The 10,669-nt window shown below is 32.4% G+C and overlaps 1 protein-coding gene across 1 annotated transcript; it reads right to left on the bottom strand.

The window, feature by feature from the left end:
• Nucleotides 1-5,147: 5,147 nt before the first annotated feature.
• LOC124358176 lies at nt 5,148-9,062 on the bottom strand. Its single transcript, XM_046810470.1, has 3 exons — nt 8,393-9,062; nt 7,595-7,866; nt 5,148-5,156 (listed from the first exon to the last, which is right to left on the bottom strand). The coding sequence occupies exons 1-3, from the start codon at nt 9,060-9,062 to the stop codon at nt 5,148-5,150; spliced, it is 951 nt and encodes a 316-aa protein (XP_046666426.1).
• Between the last annotated feature and the right edge of the window lie 1,607 nt (nt 9,063-10,669).

Raw genomic sequence — 10,669 nt, 5'->3', positions numbered from 1 at the left:
TTGATTACAAAATCTTTATACAGTTATTTAATATGTAACATCATAACAAACTCTACTATACTCGTAAAAAGACATTTCGTACTATTCAGACATTCTTCATTCAGCCATCCAACTTGGATGACAGCCCTGTTAAGCTCCTGAATACATCTCGCCGTATTGCTTTCAAACCAAGCCAGGTCATATTCCTTTATTTATATTGTTCATTTACAAAATAAAATAATTTATAAAATTTGGAAATTGTTGTTTACAGTCTATGATAAATAAATTTATTTTATTTGATTTCTGTTTAATTGTTTCTAATTTCTGAAATATGTTAAATGAAAAAAAGAACCGTTCTTTTGGTAACTTATCAACACATGTGATGAAGTTACATTAATGGTATGGTTGATTTCATCCAAAGTGTGGTCATTTTAGCTTCACATGCAATACCGTATTGATAATAAGCAAAACGGTAAAAAGACGGTTTTCACTGTGTTGTATTGACTGGGATTACTGAATGAGATGGACGGAAATGTATCTCATAGGTGGTAGCTAAATAGTGTCTATTGACACACTTTCTTGTCTGTCTGTTAACTACAGAGGGATCATTAAGTCGCGTACATCAAAAAGTGTTTCTGTTAATGAATTACTTATTTTACCTCCTGCAAGATAGCAATAAACTACCAACAAATATATATACACCTTTAAAAATGGATAGTATCAACATTAAGTCCACTGTTGAGTTTATTGTTTTGTAAACTTGACAGCTTCTCAAGAGCAGGGAGTTTTTATTGTTGAACGGTATTTATCAAGCCGGTCACGTGCATATATTGTTAACGGACATCGTGAGAATGTATGTAAGTAAATTGTGTATATTCGTAAAATATATTTTGGTTCACTTCACTACTTTTTTCACTACTCGATTACCTTTATATGTGCTTGATGTAATGATCAATCTGTACAATATCGATTAAAAACTATCTTTGTAAAGAGTATTGAAAACTGGACAGCTGTACAGCTCAGAACTAAAAGGAGTGCTAAGTATAAAATTTACTAATTTACTGGATACACGCTGGAAATACTTGTAAAGCATATGAATTGAATAATGCATGCCCTTGAAAGAGAACATAAACCTTTTACCACTTGAATATCAATAGATGTTTGTCACTTGATAATGCAGTTTCTTATTTGCATAGTTTGGCAGGCGTAAGTGAACTCGGTTTATGCATTATTGTAACTGGAAAATGCACCGATAAAAGTTGCAATAAAATTATGGATTTAAGTTTGTACACTAAAGCGTATTTATATATTTAAAACATATTAACCGATTTGATGTTAAACTGTATTGCCGAGGTCTCACGAAACTCAGTTAAACTAAACGTTAAACTGTGTGAAAATAATCTAGAGCCTCCAAAACGGCCTGACGAAAAGGTCCTAACAAAATCATTAGTATCACGGAATCGCAATAGGTTAAATTTAAAAAACTAATCTCCACTGGTTACCATTGAATACCATTGTGTTTAAATTTAGGTTACAATATTTTCTGCTCTTTTTGTACTAAAGTTAGCTTTTTTACATTCATGACAGTAATGTTATTTTCAATATTTTACTACAAACATATTTTGATATGCATATCCATTAGGTTTCCCAGTATTAAGTGACACAATTTTTGTTTTTCTGTACCCAGTGTAGGTCCAACTGGAAACCTTATAGACCGGCCAGAAATGAACCATCCTGGGGTGTAGCGTCACCCGATGTAGGTAATTGTAATAAATATGTTTGTTGATAACCCTTTTGTGACCTTTGATCTACTGAGTCCTGGTATGTCGAGGGAACGTTTAAGAATAAGAAAAACTTATTCACAGCTTGGAAAGATCTCCTACTGAGTGTAATAATGTCAACAATTAGCCCATTATGGTGCCTAGGTCATTGCCTAGGTAAAATTCACCAAGACCATAAGATCGTCATTATTCATATTAATAATGAATGTCTCGCATGCTTTAAAATTTCTTAAAATCTAATTAGAGCGTAAAACTATGACGAAATCTCTCTTGAAGTAAGTCGTTTAAAGCAATAAGATAGTGACGTTTTAACACGATTTGTTGTAAAATTACACCCAAAGACCATGTCAATCTTGTTTAAACTTGGTATACGCTCTGTGAATCGCGAAATAGGCTAGCGTCACTCAACGTTTTTAATGGAATCTAGACTGAACCTCCTCTTGTAAGAGGTTTATGTCTGCCACAACAAAATATTTGCAGTACTTATTTATATAACATAAAGATCTCCAGTATAACGTGTATAATTCACTTTTTAAAGGTTCTATCTACATTGATGATCTAATACTATGGATGATAGTTATTATCTCGCATTACAGTTATCAATTAACATCAGCCTGTAGAGTATTGGGACTATCAAGATTAAAAACGCTTAATATATTATACCGAGGTGTTATATATACAAGCGAGTAAGACTTTCACAGCACGCTTTAAAGAGCCTATTACTAATAGTATCGTAGTGAAGAGTTAGTAAGTTAACAGAAGCAAGTTACATTTAATTCGGTAAACATTTATTTACATAATTATAATTTATTCATAACTTTTCAAGGTCATACATAACATATAGTTTAACATCATTAACATCAATGTGAGGTTACATTACTTATCTGATATCAATATATACCTCATACACTCTAGATATGCCTCTTGTTGGTTTAAAATACATCCAAATAAAGGTAACTGCCGCAAGTAGTTCTTACGTTACGAGTATTAATATTATACAATACACAATACTGAGGCACAAAACTGCTATGACAGGTACAAAGATAAGTAGTACTCATAGTGGAAATCATGTATTTAATCACTATTTTATGTATGATTAGCAATTAATAAATTACCTATAGTGAGAACATACATTAATTGTTTTCACGACATACATAATACACAAGATACTATGCAGTACGTTGGTCGACTTTGCTAGGAGTAGGTGGGGTGGTCTGAAATTGTATAAGAATCACCAAGTATGTAGTTACCGAGCCTCCAATCTGGAACATAGAAATTATCAATACCTGTATAAATTTATTAACCCAGCCTGATATAGAAGTTGTAGATTACGTTGGTAAACTTTTCAAGAAAAATTTAAGGTGGTCTGAAATTGTATAAAAATCACCACGAATATAGTTACTGAGCCAAAAGTGTGTTAAAATAATAGTATATTATGTTTACAGAAGACGTATTATATTTCCTCTTGTACACTAAAATTTCAAGAAAGGAATATGTTCATAAAACCTTGTGATATAGTTACGGAAACACATCAAACCCCACTACAAAATAAAATGCACTGCTACAATGAATGATGTTGAGTCTAGTCAAGATGACAGAGTCAAAAAGGATGAAAGATAAGATGGCGAGAGGATATATGGATAGGCGCCTCCTTCTCTTTTATTTGAAATCTTATTTTTTTCTTGGACTCCTAAGCCATTAAGTATAAAGCTTCATTGCTTAAGGGTTAGAAAGTTGTTTTTGTGTTTAAAATGTTTTCGTTTGGAAAGACTCCTCTTAGTAAATTACGTTGGTATTTTCCAATTCATCTAATAATTTCAGAGCTAGCAATTTTAGACTTTTGTGTTACCAGAATATACATCTTTTTGTAAATATATTTCCTCGAACCGAAAAGTACTTACAAGTTTTTTCATATTTATATTCCCTATAACAAAACAAATTATCACGTTCTTGCGAAGCTTTTGAGGGTTAGTGTGGTACTTGTTTCATAATATAATCTTAATTATAATGTTATTTTTATTAAATCTTCAATGTTTTAGATAATTTCTGCATATGAGGGACTAAAATTTATCCTTTACGAAATATACACATACTGGGATATGTGTATATTTCGTAAAGGAAAAAGAGGAAAAAAAACGGAGCTTGTTTTGAGCATCTACATTGAGGTATATGGGTAGGCAAATGGAGCAAGAAATAATATTTATGTGGATAAAAATTTCATCTAGTTCCATAGCAATGTATTCATAAGGATATAATTTAAAGTAAGTTCCACCTACAAAGTTCCTACACTGTATAATACATGAGTGAATTTGCCCTATAAGAGCAGTTCGGCTGCTCCAAGAGTACTGTAGATAATTCCCTAGACGCGAATTCCAGAAATAATTATAGACCGAAGATGAGGATCAGGTTTGTAATTTTTTGGGAGGTCTGCGAAACTTAAGGATAGTTAATTTCTTTCGAACTAAATGTTAAATTCTGGCCTTCTAAAAATAATAAAGAACCCGTCGAACTGCTAGAATTTTTCACACTCCACTTGTGGTAGAATATACTCTATACAACAATTGGATAAGCTATACATTATTTGAATGTATAAAATCCCGGTTATACATGAAATTTGATCTATAAACGATTGGTTGCAGGTGAAATAGACAATAACTGTTTGATGCTGATTACAGATACTTGGATCTTATTGTATTTATGTACGGAGCACAATTTTCAATAAATGGTGTCATAAACAGAGAAACTATTGAATTTGAAGTGGTTTCAGCTACCAAACGAATTGTTTGACTGTTCCAGATTATTACTCGAAAGTAACCACGTGTAGCGGACTAATGCATCGGAGCGTAGTTGGACACTGTTTTATTGCAACAATAGCGTAGTGTATATCTGAGTATGTATAGGAGTAACTTTTTCTACAAAATGCTTAAATGTCATTCTTGTATTTAATGAAAATAAAAAGACGTTATAACAAAATTAATATAACCTTACCTGGTGCAATACCTAATAATAGGTTTTATTATATTATGGTTAGGTGGATTTCGCTCTGTGCTTTGGCTCCAACGATTATTGACTTAACACCACAAGATATTTTCTTAGAATACCTTGTTTACCTTTATTGCTTACAATACAACTTTTGGGAATAGTATAATTTCCAAAAACTAATTACTGTTGTTTTGTCTCCATTTCTTCTAAATTATCAAACTTATCCGTGCTTAATTAAATTCCTTAACAGGTTAACCTGTGTATGACAACTAAAAGTGATCGTATAAAACATAAAAAAAACTATATGGGTTATGAAATATAGAATCTGATTTTATCTCTATAATGTTGGCAATATGGCTAACCTTTTCCAAAGTCTGAAATGGTATAAGATATATGAAATATGTGTCACTGAACCTGAAATCAGAAACACATAACTTTTTCAGACTTATCACATAGCTCAATTGTCATATATAAACACAATTGACTAAGCTGATGAGCATAAACGTACGTAATTCACTTGTTTACATATTTCAACTTGTTAAATAGTATTTACACCAATCCAAAAACCACACTATGAAATTTGCATTACCATGTAAATTAATTTTTATATATTAATATTGGTTATAAAGAAACAAAAAAAGAGAAAGATAGTAACTAGCAGTACGAAAGAATGTTCAAGCGAATCTTTACTTACCGATGTGAGTATGTGGCTTTGGATGGGGAATACACCCCGAGCAGAGAGTGTAGCATTGTGATGAATTAGTTGATGCAAAAACTCCTTCAGCTAGAACGATACAATTTTAATAAAAAGAAAGGAAAACGTAGTATTTGTATGGGTAAAAACATTAGAATGGCGGTTATTTGCATCGTTCGGTCAACAATAGAAACAGGGCGTTTCAAAAATTTGTCTCTTCTTCTTTTTCTTCAGTTCTCTCTTAATGCAAAGTCAAGCATGACAAAAGTAAACATCATATACACAAGGATTTGAACTCAATTTCATAGTTTACAACACAAAGGTTAACTATGTATGGTTTATTTGGTATGTGTTTGAAATGTACCCTTATCCGCACGATCATAATTTAGAATCTGACACCTGAAGAAGTGAGTAGATATACAATACCGAAACGTCGCGTTTCTGTTGGTGCTACATATAGCGAATATAAAAAATGTATTAAATCCTGTATTCAAATCATTCTTCGTATATAATGAACTTAAAATGGACGAATATGGAGATAAAGTAGAATCAAGAAAATTTAAAGGAAGTAGTGATGGGAAGTTATAAATCTCCATACATAAGGCTGCTTAAATACTCTTTGGACTAAGAAACTGTATATTAAATATATTATCCTTTTCTGTATTATCGAGAAAAGTAACAAAATTATTCTAGAAGTGTACAATTCAGCAATTTATATTTACGATAATTCATGTTATTAGGTTCTATTTAAATTAAAAGTTTAGTTAATCAAGAGCCGAGTCGATTTGGGTCAACTCTCTGGAAACTATTAACTCTAAATAATTACCATTCACTTGTCGACTATCATCAGAAGTTAATTATTTTTGTCATCACCAGATGTTTGTAAGAGTTACAACTGTGTTTGATGTTTTGGTGTATGTGACAAATTATTTTCGAAAGCTCCATAACCTGCAAAGTGATACCTTCATTTTTATAAAATATTTTTGGAATATGATCTTCCAGTCATATTTTAAATTTATTTTTCGTTGAGGGAATGTGTATTAATGAATTTAAATCCCATAAAATATGTGTTAACAAGTTGGCAGACAAATTTTTTTTCTGTAGCCCTCTTAATTTTGATACACTTACCTACACTATGGAGGATGAAAATCTGCAGGTTATCTGTCTCTATTTGATACTAGACTGAGATTTATGTGTAATTAACCAACAACATCTACTATACTTGTGTATGACTCAATAAAAACCACCATACCAGGTGTCGTGTAACAGGCGTCGCTGAGGTCGTATGCAAAATTCTAAACTGATAGCTCATTTAACTTATGTCCTAGTGACATACAGACTTTCTGTATAATTACTAACAAGTTTCAATTCCTTTCTCATGAAGAAAAAAAGTTTAAAAATTCAAAGATAACGTCTGTATCTCTCTCTCTCTCTCTCTCTCTCTCTCTCTCTCTCTCTCTCTCTCTCTCTCTCTCTCTCTCTCTCTCCTACTAGATTTAAGAAAAACATTACAACAGTTAAATACAATAATAGGTGGTAGCTGAATAATCTGTTTGTACATTTTGTCTTAATTTTCTTTTGTAATTAATATTTCGAATACAGAAACATAGGATTTCTAGATTTTGAATTATTTAGACCAAAATTACCTGTCTTTTTACATCGGAGTTCAAATCCCTGTTAACTAATCTGCAAATTATCGGTGCTGTCTCATCTGCCTGAAAGTTTAAAAGCAACGTTATTAACAAAACATAAATTTTATATTACCTATTATAGTGTATATTTAACTTGTTTTAATTACTAAACGGTGCCTTTTGTTATTTTTTAAATTATATTTCAATAAAATTTGCATAAAATAAACTCTCAATATATTCGGAAAATAATTTTGTCAAAGAGAGAAGAGAATAAGAGTCGTAAGTCAAACCATATCCAAACTCAGTGAAGATGGTTCGATAAGCTCGAACATTTTTGGCTAAAATGTGATAGGCTACTATAATTTCAATATAGGTTGATTAAAAAAATATTTAAAATTAAATAGGCTTTCATGATTGTACCAATTTAACAATTGCTTATTGATTGATTTTATTCAATAAATAGTTTTCAACTAATTCTTTTACAATGAAAAGCCAATTAAAATAATATAAATTATGTGATAACATACAGCATCTGTGAGGGCAGTACTTGGTCGCACCAGCAGAACCAGATGAGAGATGTGAGTGATTGCCCAGAAACCCTGTATGACAAGATAGGAGCCCTGTCCTGGCACCAGGTGAAGAAACAGGTAGTAGAACGTGATGATAATGTGGACCAGGCCAGAGAACACAGCAGTCAACAGCTGATTGCCGTAGAACACGTTAGCATACTGTACTGCGTCACACAACAACCAGTACAGGCCTATCAGATCTCTGAGGTTGGTCATACAAGAAGTATCTTCTGCAACACGATTTTACAAGATAAACTATAAATACAGAGCTTTGTGTAACTGTACACATTTGTTTTTAAAGGTATAAGTTAAAATCGTAATATAAAGGTAGACTTTATTCCAAGTTATGCCTACATATTGAGCTTTCCTTTAAGCTTAAGTTTTTATCAGGATCTTTTAAGGATTGTATTTAAACTTTTGTGACTTTCTTTTATCAAGAGTGGCATTCCTTAGGGATGGATGTGTTTTTTTATCAATAATTTACATCTTTTGAACCAGTTAAGATATAGCTATAGAATTTGAGAATTGTATTACCCTTTGGTAGACCTTTTTGAAAATTAAATATTAACAAAATCCTTTTATCCGCTTTAAAATGTCGGACGTTTAAATTATTCCAAACAAAATAATTGAAAACCGATTAATTTAACCAAACTACTGAAAAGTGAATGAAACCTTTATTTTATACAGTATTTAGTGATGATTAACTGGGGTTTGACCTAAGATAGCTTGTTACGTAATTCAGAAAACAAAACTCACCTTGTATTGCATTAATCTTAACAAAACTCTGATTCCTGAAAAGTTGGCCAAAACTCTTGCTTATCACAGTCTTTTTGATGACATCATTGATCAGCCTGAATCGTGCAGCGATACCTTGAGTCATGGTAGTGAACTGGACGAACAAAGCAGCCTCGACACAGTACAGGGAGAACACAGGGATGTAGAAGACGAAGGAGTTGCGACCTTCCGATCCAAAGCAAAACTCCTGAACCAGACTGGCCACAGTTAGAGAGATCATGTAGGAAAGAACAAGAAGAACTTTGGTCCGGTCACCACATTCCAATTTCTGCCTGAGGGAGTGGTCGACTTTACCCAAGAGGTAACACATCTCGATGAACTTCTTGTGATGCCTGAAGGACTCGACGATTACCACGAGGGCCATGATGTTCAGGGATACAACATCCAAAACGACAGCAAACGTAGCGGTGTGACTTGTCATGCGAATATTTCCTGATAGCTTCCCTTGGAAGTCGACATAGAGAGTCATTTGGGAGAAAAAAATCAGGAGAGCAATCATGGTCCAGCCCCAAACACAAACCATTGGAGAGAACGAGAAAACCCTTCCACTACTAGTTCCATCAGTATACTTCAGAGGCAAGCCACCAAATACTTGGCTAAATAGAAGAACTTCAAATGCTATCACTTGCATTTTGGTCTGAGAACAGTAACTGGGGACTGCCTCAGAAGAATCGATTGAGAGATTACTTATTTATTGACGGCTGTATTTACTTAAACAAACTAAGCACTTGATTGACACTGTTTGTCAATGACATTACAGCAATGTGCTTAAAAACTGTTTTTACTTATTTAAGCTATAGACAGACGTTTACGTGTCATTGCCCAGACATGTTATGAATAATACAACAGTGAGAAAGAAACCCCAGCACGTACAGAGACATACACATTCCTCATGTTCAAAAAATTCATGTTCAAAGGATATTAAGATATTCATGTTAAGTTATTATGATTAGAACGACTGTCTGATAATTCAAAAAATGGCTGATACATTCAATATTAAGATTTCTAGCAAACATCCCTTCAGGAATTACGCAGCAAGTGTTTTAAATAACAGTAGCATCAAATCATCACAAACCTAAATAAATTTTACCAACTCTTTAATTTAAACTGCTAAAAGTTAAAATTTTCTTGATCCAGGAATCGACATAAAAAATATTCTTGAATCATATGCTTATAGAAAGTTAGGTAATAGTCAGGTTGACCGTAAAACGATTAATGAGGACCATTAGGGTTAATGTGGAGAAAGTATAGCTTTGAAAGTTTTGAGCTTTGTACGAAATAATCGAGAAAGCCAAACGGTAACTGTATATATACAGGGTGAGTGGTTCTTGGTATGACAAAATTTGTTGGGTTATAATGAAATGTAAATGTGATACAATGGTGGTTGTAAAAAATTCTAACTCCTAAAATTAGGCCTGAAATGAATTGTTTTGATTTTTTATAAAAAAACCCGTGTTTTTGTACGGGTTTATATAAACGGATCAACCCGGATTGTGTGTTATACATACATATATATATATATATATATATATATATATATATATATATATATATATATATATATATATAGTTTCCGTTTGGCTTTCTCGATTAGCTATCATTAGCTATCAAATAACATAAAATCATCTGCATAGGTGTATTCTTAAAAAAGGGTGAGTTCCAAGCCTGGATGATAGATTTTATGATTGCTATTTTATAGCGCTAAGACGTTTCATAGATCCACTGGTGACACCGTAAAACTGATAGTTGGTAGTCGTAGAATAATGTTTACATGGTTTTAGATTTTATTTGTCTATATAATAAGTCTCATATTTGGAAGCACAGCGGAATTTCACTTGCATGCTATAGGGCCTAAATAACTACAATACCCTACCTCACTGATATTTAAATATTTTATTTAATGAATACATCTTTATGTATGTAAGTTGTGTATGTACGCACGAGAACTTGGTAATAACAACAATATGGTAACCTTCAGTCTATTTGGAGTCTCAATCGAATACGGGAAAGAGGTGGACATTATTATTGTATTATTCAACGTAATCATGATGTCAACGCTTAAAACACAGATTTAAAAAGCTGGAACAAAAAGGGTGTATTATGTAGGTGACATCTAGGGTATATATTATGTAGTGTTAATTGTGATATGTCTTCTAAAATTATGAAGCTTCACAACTGATGAAGCCAATGTGTTCAGTTAACTAGGTATTTGGAAAAAGTGGGTTGTAGAATGAAATT

This window comes from Homalodisca vitripennis, chromosome 3, assembly GCF_021130785.1.
Source record: "Homalodisca vitripennis isolate AUS2020 chromosome 3, UT_GWSS_2.1, whole genome shotgun sequence".
NCBI lineage: Eukaryota > Metazoa > Arthropoda > Insecta > Hemiptera > Cicadellidae > Homalodisca > Homalodisca vitripennis.
This window is presented reverse-complemented; position numbering and strand designations above follow the sequence as displayed.